Below are 18222 nucleotides of genomic sequence, written 5' to 3' on the forward strand. Positions count from 1 at the left end.
CTTGCAAGTGCCGCTTCAAGAAATTCTGCGACAGCATTCAGCACCACCGACGGACCGCCGGAACCAGCCACAAACATGCTCCGATCCTGCCGGCCAACACGGTTACTTGCCCGGACCCGTCAGCCATGGAATACTCCCCAAGGTAGCCACTCGTTGGTTCAGGGGAGGACACTTGCCACTGCCGTTAGCCAAGGCATCAGGGTGCGACCCCCCAGCAAAGTACTGGTAGGGCCAACTCATATGGATATTCTTCCTGGGGGTCTCGTGTGGGCTAATGGTTGTTCTAGGAGCCGACAGAGCGCGACTTAATTACCACCCTGCCCAATGGCATTCGCGTAGCCTCGGAGGATCTTCCCGATGCCTTCTCAGGCGTGGGTGTCTACATCGACGCCGGGTCGCGGTTCGAGAACCAGTCGGTGCGCGGCGCGAGCCATATTATGGACCGGTTAGCTTTCAAGTCGACGGGGTCACGATCTGCCGACGAAATGCTGGAGGCGGTCGAGAAGCTGGGCGGCAACATTCAATGCGCATCCTCTAGGGAGTCCATGATGTATCAGGCGGCCACTTTCAACGCCGCCATTCCCACCACAGTTGCCCTATTAGCCGAGACGATCCGCGACCCGAAGCTCAGCGACGAGGAAATCGAACAACAAATCGAAACGGCCGAGTACGAAGTAAGGGAGATTTGGTCGAAGCCCGAACTGATCCTGCCCGAGCTGGTGCACACCGCTGCGTTTAAAGACAACACCCTCGGAAACCCGTTGTTGTGCCCACAGGAGAGGTTGGGCGCTATCAATAAGGAGGTCATCCAGACGTACAGGGATGCTTTCTATCAGCCCGAGCGGATAGTGGTGGCCTTCGCTGGTGTCCCACACGTAGAAGCCGTCAAGCTGGCTGAGAAACACTTTGGGGATATGAAGGCAACACCGCCAACGCTCTCGAGGACGGGTTCAGAAACATCACTCGACTCAGCAGGGTCAGAAGCCAGCGGCGCATCTAGCCCCTCGGCCTCGTCATCCTCTACAACCTCTAGCCCAGAATCCTCCGGGCTGCTCTCCAAAATCCCGTTCCTCAAGAACTTCTCGTCCAGCGGCGCCTCCTCTCCCGGCCCCATCATTCCCATCTCCTCTGAAGATCTGTCCCGCCCAGCCCACTATACCGGCGGCTTCCTCTCCCTCCCGCCTCAACCGCTCCCGCTGAACCCCCACCTCCCCACATTCACGCACATCCAGCTCGCCTTCGAGGGCCTGCCCATCTCCTCCGACGACATCTACGCCCTCGCGACGCTACAAACCCTCCTCGGGGGCGGCGGCTCCTTCTCGGCCGGTGGGCCCGGCAAGGGCATGTACTCGCGCCTGTACACCAACGTGCTGAACCAGCACGGCTGGGTCGAGTCGTGCGTCGCCTTCAACCACTCGTACACCGACTCGGGCCTGTTCGGCATCGCCGCCTCGTGCTACCCGGGCCGCACCACCGCCATGCTGCACACCATGTGCCGCGAGCTGCAGGCCCTGGGCGCCGAGGGCGGGAGCCTGGCCCTCAACCCCATCGAGGTCGCCCGCGCCAAGAACCAGCTGCGCAGCAGCCTGCTCATGAACCTCGAGAGCCGCATGGTCGAGCTCGAGGATCTCGGGCGGCAGGTGCAGGTCCACGGGAGGAAGATCCCCGTCAAGGAAATGACGCGCAAGATTAACGAGCTGACCGTGAAAGACTTGAGGAGGGTGGCGAAGATGGTGGTGGGCGGCATGGTGGAGAACAAGGGCAAGGGCAGCGGCGCCCCGACGGTCGTGCTTCAGGAGGCGACGGCACAGGGTGTGGCGACGGCCACGCTGCCGTGGGAACAAATGCAGGATATAATCCACCAGTGGGGGCTAGGGAAGGCATAGATGAAAACGGGGTGTGTGGTAGTGGTGTAAGATCAGACGCACTGTGTAGAGCGACAGTGGTGGATTGTATATCATGACTTTAAGAAGTGTATAGACCAGCATTTGATCCTCTGTTAATGATGTGTGCCTGTTCGGGCTTCAAGACAATTTTCTCAACTTTGAGAGACCAGTCAATAATAATACGTCTGGGTTAATTCTATTGACCAGTATAGTGTATGTCTAGACCAGTATAACTGGTGGCTGACGAAGCCCTGTATCATGTATGTGCTACATCATGCATCTACCCCAGCTCTTGCAAATCTCAAACTCCGCGGCCAATCCCCCCATATGCTGATCCGTCGAAGGAAAACACCCTTGCGTAAGTAAGCGCATTAAACACCATACCATCAGTCCCATCCGATATATTCCAACCAGACCAACCAATACCAACCAAACCCCGTCCATGCTTGCTCGCTCCCCTTTCACACAGTAACTCCGCCGCAACCCCCCCTCCTCCCACTCCCCCAAATCAACCAACCTCCAGTCATAACTTCGACCTCACGGCCTCCAACCGATACTTGACATCCTTCAGCGCCTTAGTAACCGGTTTCCAGTCATCAAACTGCCTCACCAGCTCCGCCGTCTCCGCCGACAACTCCGTCTTAACAAAATCCTCCTCCAACAACCCGCGCATGATCCACGGCAAGTGATACGGATTCGGGTTCGACAAACCCGCACTCCCACTCCCACCACCCCCACCACTCCCACTCCCACTACCCCCACTCCCACTTCCACTCCCATCACCCCCACCCCCACCGCGGCGGTGATGTACGACCTCACACGCACCATCGACGTCAGTGGTCTCGAGCGCGTGGGTCACGGCGAGGTCGTAGACGCGCTCGTCGTCGTATAGGCGCGAGTGGCCCTCGCCCGAGTACAGGCTGCCGGCGAGCGGGGTGGAGAGCTCGCGGATCAGGCCGTGGTCGGACACGCCGAGGTTGCGCAGTTTGAGGGCGAAGCCGACTAGGTGGGCGATGCTGTGAGAAGAGGAGGGGGTTGTTAGTTGAGTTGGGGTTTGGTTTTGTTTGGGGGGGAGTTGGAGAGGGGGAAAAGGGTGGGGTGGGACGTACAAGTCGGGGGCGTGGATCCGTCCGTCGATGAAGACGGCGCGGTAGATGTAGGGGTGGTGGACGGGCGCGTAGATGGCGGACTAGATTTCGCTGTGAGTATTATGGTGGGCTGGTGGTGGGTGGAGCAAGATAAACATACCTCTAATGGCACAAGCTGGTCGTCGATGCTGCCGATGTATGTTAGACGTGCGCCGTAATTCAGCACCGCCGTGGTGGACGCCTCGAGCCGTTTGGAAACTTCACTCTGGGGGTCGGCAAACTCCCAAAGTTCAGCGGCCGTTCCCATGAGAATGCCCATGCTGGACCGGTAATCAGGGAAAGGGCCTAGTGAGACACCAGCTATGCAAGATATCAGTACCCTTCCTCGCATAGAAGTGCATGGTATTATGGAACTTACCCATCGCGCACACGCCCACCTTGGCTGATGCCACGACCCCCAGCTCAATAAGCTTCGCGAGTAGCATTATGCTGACAGGCACGCCCTGCGAGTGGCACCCGATCAAAATCAGATCAGCTTTTCGGATGAGATCGATCCAGTTCAGCAGCAGCTTCCACAGGTTCTCGACCCGCTCGCCAATCTTGCCTTCACCTTCGAGAGCAACCTTCTCGATTTCGCAATCCTCACAGCCATGGCTGTCAGCCCACCTTCGAATAGCCTCGGCGCAGTGGTTCGCAAACTTGATGGATGTCCCGGTTGGCTGGCCAATCATGGGGCGTAAGTAATTCGCGGGAAAGAGGCCATGGACTCCAATGGCGATGGCCTTTTTTATCTTTGGGGGCTCTTTCGCCAGGTATACATGCTTCCCCGCCGGCTGCTGCGTCCTCAGAAGTAGCTGAGCAATCTGCTTTAGTATGGACGAGTTCTCCTTGAACTTGTAGGTGCCATCAAAAGACGGAAGTAGAAGGTTTGGTGGCTGGATCTTTGTTGGTGTTTTTGGAGCAGACGCTTTACTGGTCTTGTCAACCTTCGGTGTGCCCGGACGGACCGGCGCCGCATCGTCCACCTCCATTGACTTCGGACGCCCGCGTTTGTTACTCCTGGACGAGGACTCTCGGGAAGGTGTCACGGCGGCCTTAGACGGCTCCTCCTTCCGGCCAGATTTAAGCGGAGGCTCCTTTGCTGGAGTGTTCTTTAATTCCATCGGATTCGCTTTTTGAGGGTGGGTTTCGGAACTCTCCCCCATGACGGCGAGTTGGCCCTGCTCACTCTGCGGCTGAACAGGCTTCTTGGTGGCTGCCGACTTCGTATCGCGGGACCAGAATGCCCATGTCGACCCTGCCTTGGGTGTTGGCGCGGGCGCGGGCGCAGCCGAGGGCGTTGGCGCTTCTGGAACTATCTCCACATTGGGTGCATCTTGCATAACCACATCTTCGGGTTCCTTCGCCGCTGGGGGCGGCGCCTCCGGTTCAACAGTCGGTGACACAGTTTCGGGTTGTGAAGGTGCAGGAGCAGTCCTACCAGACCAGGACCAAAGCCAAGAACTTCCGTAGCTTGCTGCAGGCTTGCTCTCGGGCTGGCCAGCTGTGCCGGAAACCACTGGTCCTTCCTGCACCGCCTGCACTTCCTTGTCTGCTTCGGGAGCCTTAACATCGGGAGCCTTAACCTCGGGAGCCTTAACTTCGGGTGCCTTAACCTCAGGGGTCTTAACCTCAGGGGCCTTAACCTCAGGGGCCTTAACCTCAGGGGCCTTAACCTCAGCCGCGGTCGGTACATTCGCCGCTTGGGGGCTAGGGTCTGAAGTTGTGGGATCTACTGGCGGTATAGGCACCGTGGCTCCTGGTCTTCCCAGCCATCCGAACCACCCTGAAGCGGGTCGCGGGGGTGTCGAATCCGTGACGGTTTCTCCGGCTTGCGCATCCGCAGGTTGTTCTGCAGGTTGTTCTGCAGGTGGCTCTGTTCTGCCATCTTCGTGACCGGCGTCGGCCATTTCCGTGTCGGCTCTTTCGGGCTTCGGCTTGTCCTCGGGTTTCGTGACGCTTTCAGCTACTGGAGGAGTTGGGTCCGACGGTTGCTGTCCTGTACTAGCCGCATCCTCCTCTATTTTTGAAACAGTAGACACTGAAGCATCATGTATGCTCATAGTGTCTACAGGCTTCTTCTGCTCAAATCGACTGAAGTCCGCTGTTCCGGCCGGCTTCGACGTGCCTCCAAGGATCGTTTCCCGGGCTACCTGGGTCGAGGCGACGGATTTAGGTACTCGAGGCCAAGATCCGTACCAGCTTCGGGCTTTGTGGGCCTAGTCAAGCGATTAGTTAGTACAACGTCTAGTTAAAAGGCCAGATAGCCGAGACGGCGGCGCTTTAACAAGTCCACATGCCTGCTTTGAGCCCCCGCCACTTCCATTCAGCGTCGAAGTTCGGGATGTTCCTGAAGTGGCTGGAGAGGTTGGAGTGGGCCGATCGGCGGTAGAGGTGCTTGACTTGGACGACTTGGAGGATGATTGCGACGGCATCGTGGACGAAGCAGGAGTCGGGGTCGGGGTCGGGATCGGAGTGGAAGTGTTCGAATCAGCGACAGGGTTGGGTTTAACCCGCTTACGGGAACCCATGGCGCACGTCGAGTGCGGAGAAATACGGGGGCGCCTCTCGGATTATCAGGTTCGTGGAGTTACAGGCGATGGGCGAGTTAGATGCGTCTGGGGATGCTGCTGTTCGTTGCCTTGCCATCCGTGTGTTGTCCGCCTGAACGTGGCGGCGGTCGGGACGCGGCGACCCCAGTTGGCTCGAGCTCGTTGGCTTCCCGAGGCTGTACGTCATCCGGTCACTGGTTGTATCAGGAACCACTTCGATCGGAGCCAAACACTGGAGTATGGAAGTCACTCTTGGTTGGAAAGTAATAATTATTGACGTATCAATGGCCTACCATATCCCAAAATATCAACAACGCCATTTTCGAGCGAAATATGCCTCGCGGAGTCAAATGCTCGTCTCATGGCGAACACGGGTACTCAAATTCAAGACCCATGGGGGTTCCCAGGTGATCAGCAGCGCGAACCAGCGCGGCCAGATCCTTGTATGGGTCGGCTCGAGGCCGGCCTGAGCTTGACCAGACTTGGCGCATGGAACGGCGGGCCCACCTTCTGGCCAAAACAAGCCGAACTCAAAAGCCCGGAAGGGAAGGAAGAAGTCAAGCCCAAGCAAAAAGAAACAGATAACTAAAATCGAGCAAGATAAATTGAAAAGAATCAATATACTAAACTTAAGGTAAGTAAATCGATTAAATACATTTTCTTCGGGCTTCCAGATAGTTTTCGTTTTATGTAATCTGTACATTCGAGGTTTGGTCGACATCTTCTTGGGGTCCGCCTTTTTTGCCCATGAGCCGGTCCCAGGTGCCCAGTCCCCAATTCCCCACCCCACTCTCACCGCCCGCCTTATCGTTATCGTGCATGCCGAGACGAGGACCCGCCAGAAATTTTTGTGGTGGGCAGCTTCCAGTGGCATGGTTTCCATTGTGCAGTGCTCTTGGTTGTTAGAGCTTTAGTGCAGAGAAGGCAATTTAGTAAATTGCTCTTCAATTGCTGCATCACAAGCCACCACAGAGTCACCATGGGTTCCTTAAAGCGCAAGGAGGGCCCCAACGGCGCCTCTGCCTCCAAACCAACCCGGCCCGCCACCGAGTCGAGACCTTCAAAACGGGCGAAAGCGAGCGAATCGACCAAAGACGACGGCAAGAAGGGCGCAAAGGAGCCAAAGTCCCCTGCGAAGCCAGCAGCAACCGCCGTGGTTTCGAAACTGAAGGAGGAGGAACCTCTGTTTCCAAGAGGTGGCGGGAGCGTCCTGACCCCCCTCGAGCAAAAACAGATCTCGATTCAGGCCAAGAAGGATGTCTTGTTCGAGGAGCAATCCGAGGGCAAGAAGGGGGACAACTCTGCCAGGAGGAAGAGGCGCAAGTCCCGCGCTGCAGAGGCAGGCACGGGCGACAGCAAAGACGAGGACGCCGTGAAAGTGGAGGGGCTAAATTTCAAGGTACGGCATAGTAAAGGCAAGGCACCGGGTGGTGCAATAACTAACTTGTGGACTTCAGCGGCTGGTACAAGGTTCGCTAGTACTCGGGACGGTCTGCGCCATCAACGCGCTCGACATCGCAATTGCGCTACCGAACAACCTCGTTGGCCATGTGCCCATAACCGCCATCTCCGAGCCTCTGACACAGCGGCTGGAGGAGAGCGCCGAGAAGGAGGACGACGACGAGCCTGAGGATGAGGGCGTTGACGACGTTGACCTAAAGAGCTTATTCCAAATCGGCCAATATGTCCGCGCTTATGTCACATCAACACTGGACGAGTCAGCCCCAGGAAAGACAAAACGCCACATCGATCTTGCTCTTGATCCGGCGCATGCCAATACTGGTATCTCAGAGCAGGACGTGGTCGAGAACTGCACGCTTATGGCCGCCGTGGCCAGTGTTGAGGATCACGGCTTCGTCATGGATATCAACATAGCCGAGTCGAAGTTAAGGGGGTTCCTGCCGCGGAAGCAGCTCGACAAGAGCATCCCTGAGGAGAGCCTCCAGCCGGGATCAGTTCTTCTGTGTATCGTGGCGAACAAGGCCGCTGGCGGCAAGGTGGTGCAACTTTCAACGCTCTCCGACCGTATCGGCAACCCCAAAAGCAACCCCTCCGACGCCACCACCATCGGCTCGTTCCTACCCGGTACTGCGGCCGACGTTTTGGTGTCCGAGGTGTCTCAACACGGTGTTGTTGGTAAGGTGATGGGTCACTTGGATGTGACTGCAGACCTTGTCCACTCTGGCGCCGGACCCGACGGCGTCGACATTGTGGCCAAGTACAAAGTAGGCTCACGCGTCAAGGCAAGGATTATCTGCACATTTCCAAACGCAAAGCTACCGAAATTGGGTATCTCCGTGCTGCCACACGTGCTCTCATTGAAGCCAAAAACCGCAAGCAAGGACGGCCAGGAGATTCTGCCAACTAGGATTCTTGCTCACTCGGCGACTGTGGACGAGTGCACCGTGGAGAGAGTCGAACCGGGCATCGGCCTTTATGTCGACGTTGGCGTTGAAGGCATTCCGGGTTTCGTCCACATCTCGAGAGTCAGGGACGGCAAGGTCGACAGCTTGTTCGAAAGCAGCGGCCCGTATAAAACCGGCTCTATCCACCCCGGTCGTATGGTGGGTTATAACAACTTCGATGGCATGTTCCTCCTCTCATTTGAGAAGAAAGTCCTAGAACAGCCGTTCTTGAGGATCGAGGACATCCCCGTGGGTGCCGTAGTACCTGGCGTGGTCGAGAAGCTCGTTATCAACCAAGACGGCCTCGGGGGTCTCATCGTCAATATCGCTGATGGAATTTCTGGCCTGGTCCCTGAGATGCACCTTTCCGACGTTCACCTACAGCATCCCGAAAAGAAATTCAGGGAAGGGATGAAGGTGAAGGCCCGCGTGCTCTCTACCAACCCGGCAAGGCACCAGCTTCGCTTGACGTTGAAGAAGACGCTGGTTAACTCGGAAGCCCTTCCTATCAAGTCGTACGACGAGCTTGCGGTCGGTCTGCAGGCTCCCGGCACGATAGTGAGTGTGCTACAACACGGCGCCATCGTTCAGTTCTACGGCCAGCTACGTGGTTTCCTCCCGGTCTCCGAAATGAGCGAGGCCTACATCAGCGACCCCAAGGAGCACTTCCGTGTAGGCCAGACGGTCAGCATTTATATCATCAGCTTCGATCCCGAAGCTCGCCGCCTTATCGTTTCCTGCAAAGATCCATCAGCCTTCGGTCTCGAGAAACAGCTCGCTCTCAAAAAGTTGCAAATTGGTGACCTGGTATCGGCGAAGGTTACACAGAAGACTGAGGACGACATCTTTGTTGAGCTCACCGACAACTCACTGAAGGCTGTCCTGCCCGTTGCGCACCTGACGGACAAGTCAGTCAGCAAGACACAATCAGCGCTCAAGAAGATCCACGTCAACCAAACTCTGTCCGAGTTGGTTGTTTTGGAAAAGAACGAAGCCCGTCGTTCCATCACACTCTCTCACAAGCCGAGTCTCGTCCAAGCCAGCAAGGAAGGAAAGCTTCTTGCGAGCGTGGAGGATGCCCGGCTGGGAAACGAAGTTGCCGGCTTCGTTCGGAATATTACCGCCACTGCTGCCTTCGTGCAGTTTGCGGGGAAGCTGACTGCTCTCCTCCCCAAGTCAAAGCTACCTCGCGATGTCCAGGACAAACCCAGCTTCGGGATGCACAAGTCACAGTCCCTTGTTGTCAAGATCACCTCCATCGACAAGGACCTTGGCCGCTTGGTGGTTGCGATCCCGTCGGTTGCAGATGAAGAGGTGAAGAAGGTTGCCAAGCCCACGGAGAAGGCGATCAACTCCTTGGATGATTCGATTTCTTCTGCCGACGATCTCGCCATTGGCAAGCTCACGAAGGCTAGGGTGAAGTCGGCTAAGGAGACGCAGCTGAACGTCCAGATCGCGGATAACATTCAGGGGCGGATCGATGTCTCACAGGTTTTCGACAAGTGGGAAGACATTCCGGACGCGAAGCGGCCACTCAAGCGGTTCAAGCCGAACGAAATCTTGGAGGTTCGAGTCCTCGGCGTTCACGATGCCCGCAATCACCGCTTTCTCCCCATCACCCACCGGTCCAGTCACTCAGTCCTGGAGCTGTCAACAAAACCTAGCGACCTGAAGGCCGACACACTCCCCGAATCACTATCTCTGGATAAAGTCGAGGTTGGATCCACCCATATCGCCTTCGTCAACAATGTTGCATCCAACTACTTGTGGGTAAATCTATCGCCAAACGTGCGTGGGAGAATCAACGCCATGGAGGCGTCCGATGACTTGGCCAAGCTGGCGAACCTGGAGAAGAGCTTCCCCGTGGGTTCTGCGCTCCAAGTAAAGGTGCTCGCTGTAGACAAGGAGAAGGAGCGGGTCGACCTCTCAGCCCGGACCTCTGGCGAAGCGGCTCAACTTTCCTGGGACAAGATTCAACAAGGTTTAGTTCTGCCAGCTAAGGTTACCAAGGTCAACGACCGCCAAGTCATTGTCAAGCTGAGCGAACTGGTAGCAGGACCTGTGCACCTGGCAGACCTCGCTGACGATTACGACGAGGCGAATCCCCTATCACATTCTAGGAATGAGATTGTGCGGGTAGCCGTCGTCGAGGTCGACAAGAGCAACAAGAGAGTGAGGTTGTCCATGCGGCCGTCCAAGGTCCTAAACTCATCCTTGCCTGTGAAGGACAAGGAGGTCACAAAAAACACCAAGCTCGAGGTCGGCGACATCATCCGCGGTTTCGTCAGAAACGTTTCCGACAAGGGCCTCTTCGTGTCGCTCGGCGGCGACCTCGTGGCGCTGGCCAAGATCAAGAACCTGTCCGACTCGTACCTGAAGGACTGGAAGGAGCACTACCAAGTCGACCAACTCGTCAAGGGTCGCATCATCTCCGTGGCCGAGGGTCGCATTGAGCTGAACTTGAAGCCGTCGGTGGTGGACAAGGACTATGTCCCGCTAACCACCATCGCGGACCTCAAGGAGGGTCAGACCATTACCGGCAAGGTGCGGAAGGTCGAAGAGTTCGGTGCTTTCATTGACATTAACGGCTCAATGAATCTGTCCGGTCTGTGCCACCGCAGCGAGATGGCGGACCGGAACGTCAAGGATGCCAGGACGCTGTACAACGAGGGCGACCGCGTAAAGGCCCGTGTGTTGAAGGTCGACCTCGAAAAGAAACGGATCAACCTTGGCCTGAAACCCTCGTACTTTAAGGACGGCGAGGCGGACGACATGGACGTTGATAGCGAGGACGAGGATGCTGGTGCGGTTCTGGATGGCGAGGAAAGCGGAGACGAAGAGATGAGCGATGCTGGTGGCGCCATTCTCATCGGTGGTTCCGACGACGAGGACGAGGATGACGAGGACGGGGAAGATGAGAGCGATGTCGAAATGGGCGAAGCGGCAGAGGAGGGTCTCACAGGCCTTGACGCCGGCGGCTTCGACTGGACGGCCAATGCTCTGGATGCTGATGAGAACGTCGATGCTCCCGCGGCTGACGAACCAAGCAAGAAGCCCAAGAAGAGGCGGGAACCCCAGGGTATCGTCGATAAGACCGCTGAGCTCGATATTAACGGCCCGCAAACATCCAGCGATTACGAGCGTCTCCTCCTCGGTCAACCGGATTCGTCTGAGCTCTGGATCGCCTACATGGCCTCGCAGATGCAAATCAACGACCTCGCCAGCGCAAGGCAAGTGGCCGAGCGGGCCATCAAGACGATCAACATCAAGGAGGAAACTGAGAAGCTGAATGTCTGGATCGCTTACCTCAACTTGGAAGTCGCCTACGGTACCGACGAGACGGTCGAGGAGGTTTTCAAGCGCGCCTGCACCTACAACGACGACCAGGAAGTCCACGAGCGGCTGGCGAGCATCTACATCCAGTCCGGCAAGCACAAGGCAAGTCCCCCCCCCCCCATCCCTTTTCCCTTCACAACCCCACCATACTAACCCACACCCACAGGAAGCCGAAGCCCTCTTCGAAGACAAGATCCTCAAGAAGTACGGCTCGCGCTCCCCACACGTCTGGATCAACTACGCGCACTTCCTGCACGCGACGGCGGGCCAGCCGGAGCGCGGACGCGCGCTCGCCAAGCGCGCCACGCAAATCCTCGGCAACCCGGCCAACACGGCCGCCAGCGGCAGCGCAGCCCAAGCACACCTCGCGCTGCTGCCCAAGTTCGCGGCGCTCGAGTTCCGCTCCCCGCACGGCGACCGCGAGCAGGGGCGCACCCTGTTCGAGAACCTGCTCGCCACCTACCCGCGCAAGTTTGATCTCTGGAACCAGCTGCTCGACCTCGAGGTGTCGGTCCCGGCCGAGGATTCCGATGTGGCGGTCGTCAGGGACCTGTTCGATCGCGGCAGCAAGGTGAAGGGGCTCAAGCCGCGCCAGGCGAAAGCGTGGTTCCGCCGCTGGGCGAAGTGGGAGGAGGAGAGGGGTGATGCGAAGAGCAGGGAGCGGGTTTCGGCGAGGGCGGTGGAGTGGGCGAGGGTCGCGGGGAAGGGGAGGGGTGGTGGTGATGATGGGGAGGCGGGTGGGGAGGAGGAGGAGGAGGAGTAGAGATGGGTGGTTGTTTGTTGTTGTTGTTGTTGTTGTTGTTGTTGTTGTTGTTGTTGTTGTTGTTGTTGTTGTTGTTGTTGTTGTTGTTGTTGTTGTTGTTGTTGTTGTTGTTGTTGGGTGGAGGGTTCATTTGTGTGTATCTGGGATTTTGATATCCAAAACTAACTAAAGAAGTTATCACTGTCAGAAGGGGACTTTTTTGCCTGCTCGGACATTGTATCGTTTGGGTGCCCCCTTGCCTTGCTGGGTGGCGTGCCTCCTCATCGGGATGAATCCAACTCAAGTCACGAGCACGCTACCCCTCCTCGGCACCTGGTCGGTCACACCGCGCCATCACGACTCGACGGCACGCGATGACACCACAACACGACATGACATGTGCATGGCCCGGGGAATCGGCCTTGCCCCGGGACGCAGCCGTATCTGGGGACGGTTAACCCTACACGGAATAGATCAGATCGGACATGTTGTGATGCTGGTTTCATGGTACTGGGACATGTGTGGTGTTACACAATGCAGGTACACATCTACTTGGAGTGCACAACCTCGCCCCAAAGAACGGTTATGCCCTCCATTAGCCGGGTGGTGGTCACACCCCACACTCACCTTCTCCAGCTCCGGCTCGACAGGAGGGGAGCATCATGTGCGGTGATGTGAGGTTGGGTCGCCGGGCATGGTACAGCTCACCCACTCACGTTGGGAATGCAGTTCAGTTCAAGTACTCATAGAAACTACCAAAAAATGACCTTGGTGTATGAAGCTAAATGGAACACGCCGCCAAACGTTGTTGCCAACGCACGTGCGGCATGCGTATGTCTGTCTGCAGTAACTAAATAGGTGTATCGATTGTAACATGTTTGACTGGCCGCTCCCGCCAAACGGACTCCGAAATTCATAAATCAGAACCCGCTTGCCTCCAGATTGACCTGACATCCATAGACCGCCATAACGCCGAAAAAATGAAAATGAGTCCGCCCTGTGAAAGTAGCCAGCCTGGTAATGATGATGGTGTTGAAATGATGATGGAATGATGCGGTTATGGGATGTCAATGATGACGCTCCCAGGATTGAAACAGATAAATGATTGAACGCCTCCCAGATAGCAGTAGATGCACCTGACCCTAGATGCAGAAGTGGAATGTTCGATGCTGGTTTGCCTGCCGGACATTGCTCGTCGAAATGGTAATGCTCGCTCCGTTCGTGCGGAGCCGATCGGATATTGTTGGTGGTGGGGGTGCTTCGAGAAGGATCACCCATGACCGTCTAGGGGTCCAATATCCATGTGCGATGCATGCGCGAATAAAAAAATCAGATGCTCGACGTTGTGAGTCGCTTGAGGGTCGGCCGAATTCCATGCGACGCAATTCGTCCGGTTGTGAACCCCCCACGCCCCGCACCGAGTCGTTTGAAACGAGAGTGTCCATCGGGCACCGATGGTCTTTGGGGCGGAAGTTCTCTGGCCGAGGTCGAGAGTGCCATCTCTAGGATGCCTAACTGGCCCTGGGGTTTGAGAGACGCCAACGCGAAAGAAGAATGTGGTGAGTGCATGCGAATGTGGCCTTCCCGATTCGGTAGATCCGACAACGTTGTCGTGCGCTTGCCAAGTAATCCCATTCCTTCCGATGACGACGTTAGGCGGGTCGGCAGATTGTCGAGTTGGTTCTCATTCGCGACGACTGGCTCGCGACGCATCTGGCATCGCACGGTCGACGATCGCGCGAGTGGCGACTGCTGTCGGTGTTGTTTAGTGAGTGACAGCAACCCATCGAGCGGGCACCCCGTCGGGGCCGATTTCGTATGGGCTGGCGCTGGATTTCCTCGGCGGGAGCGCCCAACGCGCGCGGCCGGGTCGCTGGTCGTCAAGCTTGCCACTCTTCCGCATGGCCATCTCCATGACAGCGATGCGGATGAAATCCGGGTTCTCGCGCATCTCGCGCTGTCGTGGTCCTGGCATGGGATGCTCCGTCACCACCGGTTTCGGCTGCGGCGGCTGCGAGGCTGCTGCCGTCGATGCTGAAGAGGGACCGATCGAAGGATAAGGCGAACGGCCCGAGTTGGGCGACGAACTGCGCGCCCGGTGGATCTTGTAGGTTTGCATCTGAATAGAAGCCGTGAAGGTTCGTAGCGCTGGGACCACCGGCGCAGGCTTCTCCATGCGCGTTGTTGTGGTGGGGTTCAGGTAGCGCCGAAGCGCTGCCGTCGGTTCCTCCTCAAGAGGAGGCGGCCTGCGCTCATCGGTATATGGGACCTGGGGGTCGATTGTCAGGATGGATCGCGTGAGAAAGTCCTCGGGCGGGATCGACGAGAAGTTTAGGTTGGAAAAGGAGCGCGCAGCCTGGCGTAAGGCTCGTAACGAGGCGGTCAAATTCGATTTGAAGGCCGACTTGAGCGGGCTGAAAGGCAGCCGCGAAGTCTTCCGGTCCGGGGCCTCCTCTTCCTCTCCGAATACACCCAAGTCCAAGCCCGCAACTTCGTTCCCGGGAGACGACAACGGGTGACTCTCTGGTTCGCCGGGCGGGGAAGATACCAATTCCATGGAGCGTCGGGTCGGCTGAATCTTACGCCTCCTAAGCGGTGTGTGAGGCGACTCGAGCGAGGAAAACGTGTTGTCGGTAGTGAAAGAGTTGCTCAGCGACGGCATAGACTCCATCGAGATGGTCCGGGTTGAAAGGACGGACTCGGGAATGCTATCGCAGACCGAGGTATCGTCGGCCTCGAGGTCCTCGGGCGCCATCAACAAAATATCCAAGGGGCTCTTGCTCAGCGTTAGGCTTAGCTCCTTCTCTGACTCTTGTGCCCTTTCAATGATGGACTCCACGGTCATTCTTTTTTCTGCCTTTGTCTGACGCTGGCTCCGTGCCGCCTTGGGGGGCGGGATGCTAGTGACGGCCAACAAGGCCGCCACGGAGGCCGGGATGGCATCGCGAGAGTGCGCATCCCTTGAACGGGGCATGGAATGATTCCGGCGACTGCCATGGTTGCGGCGCGGTTTCTGCGGGTGCGCCGAGTGCGCCGGGTCTCGAGATTTCGGTCTTGTCGGGATTTGTACCGGAGTCGAAGAGGTTGCCGACCGTGTTGGCATCATCTCTGATCTGGGGGCGCTCGGGGTTCGCGACCCAAATCCATCTTCTCCCGGCCTCTGCAATGCTGCTGACATGGCGAGGCTGCTGTTGATGGCGGTGGAATCGGTGTCGACAGCAAAACGGTCTTCATATCTTTTGGAAAAGTCGGACGACGGAGAGAAAGTTGAAGTATGTGAGAGAGAACCGACGACTGGGCGACGTGGCTGAAGGTGTGAGGGACCCTGGCTGCGTCGGGACGAGACGAGAAAGAATCGTGGAGAGATCATGGCCAACTGGGCGTAAATACCGGCGCCGCCTGCAGCGTGCAGGGCTCCCAGCCAGTCTGCGTAATGGAGCGGCGCAGATCAACCTGGAGCTGCAGGGCGGGTCATTCCCGGAATGGCCGGTTAGCTCTTCAGGGCCTTCCTCAGGGCTGCCCACCAGTTGCTCAGGCGGGCCAGGGCAGCCAGTCACAGCGTGTCAAGGCGATGTCTCGCGTGCCGTGCACAGGACAATTCGAGTACGTAAAATGTTGGCCCTGGGCCCACCCCAGCACGCGCTGGACCCTGAATGGAGACGCAGCACCCGAATGCTGCAGTGGAGAGTGGAAGCTTGTCCTTCAGGCGAGGTGACAAGTGACGGTGACGGGGATATTAATGAACCGGGCCGCGGGGAGGTTGGGACCAGAAGCCCAGGAGTAAATAAAAAATGGCGGTAAGAGACCGCGTTCGTTAACGCAGTGGCCCTGCAAGATGATGAAGAAACGATAGGTAGTTAGGCGGAGCCGTTGGCAGACAGAATTGTGACTCGGTATCAACGGGTGGGAGGCATCAACCGCCAACGAGTTACTGCGTAGTTAACTGTGTAACTGGCACTTGGCGTCGTCGAGCAGAGCCAGAAGGATCCCGCTGAAGTGTCAAGAATGTCAGGTGCCCGAGACGTGGAGGTAACGGCGAGGTTATGATCAAAAGTGCAGCAAACGGAATGAAAGAGCGGACGGGAGTTCCCATCTGATAAGACTTGTCAAGATTCCCAGTTGCATGTCATGATACCTGCCCAAACACGGAGGAGGGTGGTGGCACGAGATAACGGGCAACCAGCGTCTGAACATTCCCGGTTGGCGACTTAGGTTTCACCGTCTGATTGGAACGACTTAAATCAGGCACGCGGAGGTTGGCCATTGCTTCTACACAACCACGGTGTACACAGTCACACACTGCAGTCCAAGAAACCGACCTAAGTCTGGAGGCGACTGCCCGATTACGCTCGCGGGTAGGCGGCACACGATACGACTTATTAGCCAAAGAAGGGATGATGATAAGCAACGACGTCAGCGACTCTTTATCAGCTTGATTGGCCACCAACCCTCACGAGACCACAGAAGTGGTGGGGGATGGCGACTTGCCCTGTTTCCTTCCCCTCATTAAACGCTAACATTTAGCACTAAGGTAGGGACTCATAAACGTGCCCATTCCTCCTCGCTTGGCGGACTGGACTTGCGCAACAATTACTGTGTCTTCCCGAACCCAAGCACTGGCGTCAACGGTCGGGCTCCAACTTGAAGTGGGTGAGATGGGAAATGACGAGAGAACGCTTCTTGACGTTCCATCGCATCCGCTCCACACTTTTTGAAGCAAAAGCAATCTTTTTGCACACAGCAATTGATGACTCAGCGAGCACGGGCTACCGCTCGCCCGAAGTTTTGCCGGGCCGGAACGCGTTCGCGTTCCCGGACCCGGGCCGCCTCCGTTCACGACCCCAAACGGCGTTGGCAACGGAGGCCGGAGATCTCGCTCAAGGGGTCCCGCGTCCGAGTACCCAAATCCGTCCTCCTTAGGGAAGGCGGACTGAAAAGCGGCGAGCGGTAATTCCAAGGCCCTCTTGCGTAGACTATAAAAAGAAGTCTGGTTATCTCCGATTTGGTGCTCGGCGAAGCTCGGAAGGAACTCCTCGCGCGTGGCAACGCCGGGGAAGCCGTCGGCGAAGACTTCACGCTCTCCGGAGTCGATGCGCCCTGGCTTGAAATGGGCGTTGGATTGGGAGTTGGTGGATTTGGACAAGGACTCGGCGTCCCGTAGAAGGGGTTACGGGGGTAGCCCGCTTTTCCTCCGAATTTCCTCGTCCAACTTCAACAGCATCCAGCCCTTATTCGCCTGCGGCTCGCACAAGCCCTCCGCCTTTGAGTACTCATAGAGGCCTATCTTGTTCCCTACACACACCAGGGACAAGCAACCCTCCAGCCACTCGTCCGGCACCGGTTTGGACCCCTCGAAGTTCGGGTTTTGGAGCTTTTTGAACATGTCCAGCAGCGCCTGCCTCGCGGCGCCGAAGGCAGCGTCGCTTGTGTTTGCAGGCTCGGCCTCACTGCCGGGATACTCGGGTGGCAGCATGGACAAGGCGAGGCACACGGCACCGCCCTGTCTGATGCCGTCAACTCTGGCCCGGAGGTCGCCTCTCTTCGCGGCCTGGAACACCCACGTATCGTCCTCCGGGATGGTCACCGCCACCTCCTCGCCGCCCTCGGTTGTCTCGGTGTAGCATAACTCTCGCCCGAACGGCCCCTTCACGTGTTGGAATCCGCCCTCCTCGGGAAAGTGGGTTTGGAGAAAATAAAGGGGAGTCATCAAGGTCATGTTGCGGATGTCTTCTGTCACTTGGAAGTCCAAGACCCAGTCGAGCTCTGCGTCTGAGGCATGGTCGGGCCCCTGAGGCGCGTCATCATCGTGCCTGACTGCGCTGGCGCGTTCGGGTTGGGGTTCGGGCATTGTAGATTTGGATTTGCGGCCCTGGCCGAGAATGGTTGATGTGTGAGGGCTAGAAATGGTTGGTCTTGAAGGAGAGGAGGTGGTAAGGCTGCGGTGGATGGTCGCAAGTCCGAGTCCTGGTCGACGTGTCGGATTGAGCACGCGTTGTTGGACTTGCCGAACTGGCGGATCGCATGTACGTAACCGAACGACGCGACTAAGCAACAGCGCCATGCTTGGATGGACACGGTTGTGCGAAAACACCAAGTCGTTTGTCTGTCAGGTGATGTGTGTTGTGAGGTTGTGTTTCCTTCCTTCCATTCTGCCGTTTTTCCTCCATGAACCCA

General features: G+C 57.3%; 5 protein-coding genes across 5 annotated transcripts; 2 read left to right on the forward strand and 3 right to left on the reverse strand.

Annotated features, from left to right (window-relative positions):
- Positions 1-13: 13 nt before the first annotated feature.
- On the forward strand, positions 14-2022 carry B0H64DRAFT_424405 (peptidase M16 inactive domain-containing protein). Its single transcript, XM_062805647.1, has 2 exons — positions 14-225; positions 288-2022. Exons 1-2 carry the CDS (start codon positions 76-78, stop codon positions 1884-1886), a joined length of 1749 nt encoding a protein of 582 aa, XP_062659283.1. The 5' UTR covers positions 14-75; the 3' UTR covers positions 1887-2022.
- A 387-nt stretch (positions 2023-2409) lies between these two features.
- Positions 2410-5544, reverse strand: B0H64DRAFT_322670 (uncharacterized protein; the record flags this gene model as incomplete). The annotated part of the gene is made up of 6 exons (XM_062800574.1): positions 2410-2902; positions 2996-3075; positions 3135-3334; positions 3393-4599; positions 4690-5232; positions 5302-5544. The coding sequence occupies 6 exons, from the start codon at positions 5542-5544 to the stop codon at positions 2410-2412; spliced, it is 2766 nt and encodes a 921-aa protein (XP_062659284.1).
- Positions 5545-6439: 895 nt separating this feature from the next.
- B0H64DRAFT_432451 (uncharacterized protein) lies at positions 6440-12069 on the forward strand (the record flags this gene model as incomplete). The annotated part of the gene is made up of 3 exons (XM_062806007.1): positions 6440-6964; positions 7023-11408; positions 11473-12069. Exons 1-3 carry the CDS (start codon positions 6545-6547, stop codon positions 12067-12069), a joined length of 5403 nt encoding a protein of 1800 aa, XP_062659285.1. The 5' UTR covers positions 6440-6544.
- Positions 12070-13813: 1744 nt separating this feature from the next.
- Positions 13814-15226, reverse strand: B0H64DRAFT_323158 (uncharacterized protein; the record flags this gene model as incomplete). Its single annotated transcript, XM_062800598.1, has 1 exon — positions 13814-15226. The coding sequence occupies one exon, from the start codon at positions 15224-15226 to the stop codon at positions 13814-13816; it is 1413 nt and encodes a 470-aa protein (XP_062659286.1).
- Positions 15227-16670: 1444 nt separating this feature from the next.
- Positions 16671-17896, reverse strand: B0H64DRAFT_373955 (uncharacterized protein; the record flags this gene model as incomplete). Its single annotated transcript, XM_062802300.1, has 3 exons — positions 16671-16755; positions 16788-17194; positions 17351-17896. The coding sequence occupies 3 exons, from the start codon at positions 17894-17896 to the stop codon at positions 16671-16673; spliced, it is 1038 nt and encodes a 345-aa protein (XP_062659287.1).
- Between the last annotated feature and the right edge of the window lie 326 nt (positions 17897-18222).

This window comes from Chaetomium fimeti, assembly GCF_033439085.1.
Source record: "Chaetomium fimeti strain CBS 168.71 chromosome Unknown B0H64scaffold_4, whole genome shotgun sequence".
NCBI lineage: Eukaryota > Fungi > Ascomycota > Sordariomycetes > Sordariales > Chaetomiaceae > Chaetomium > Chaetomium fimeti.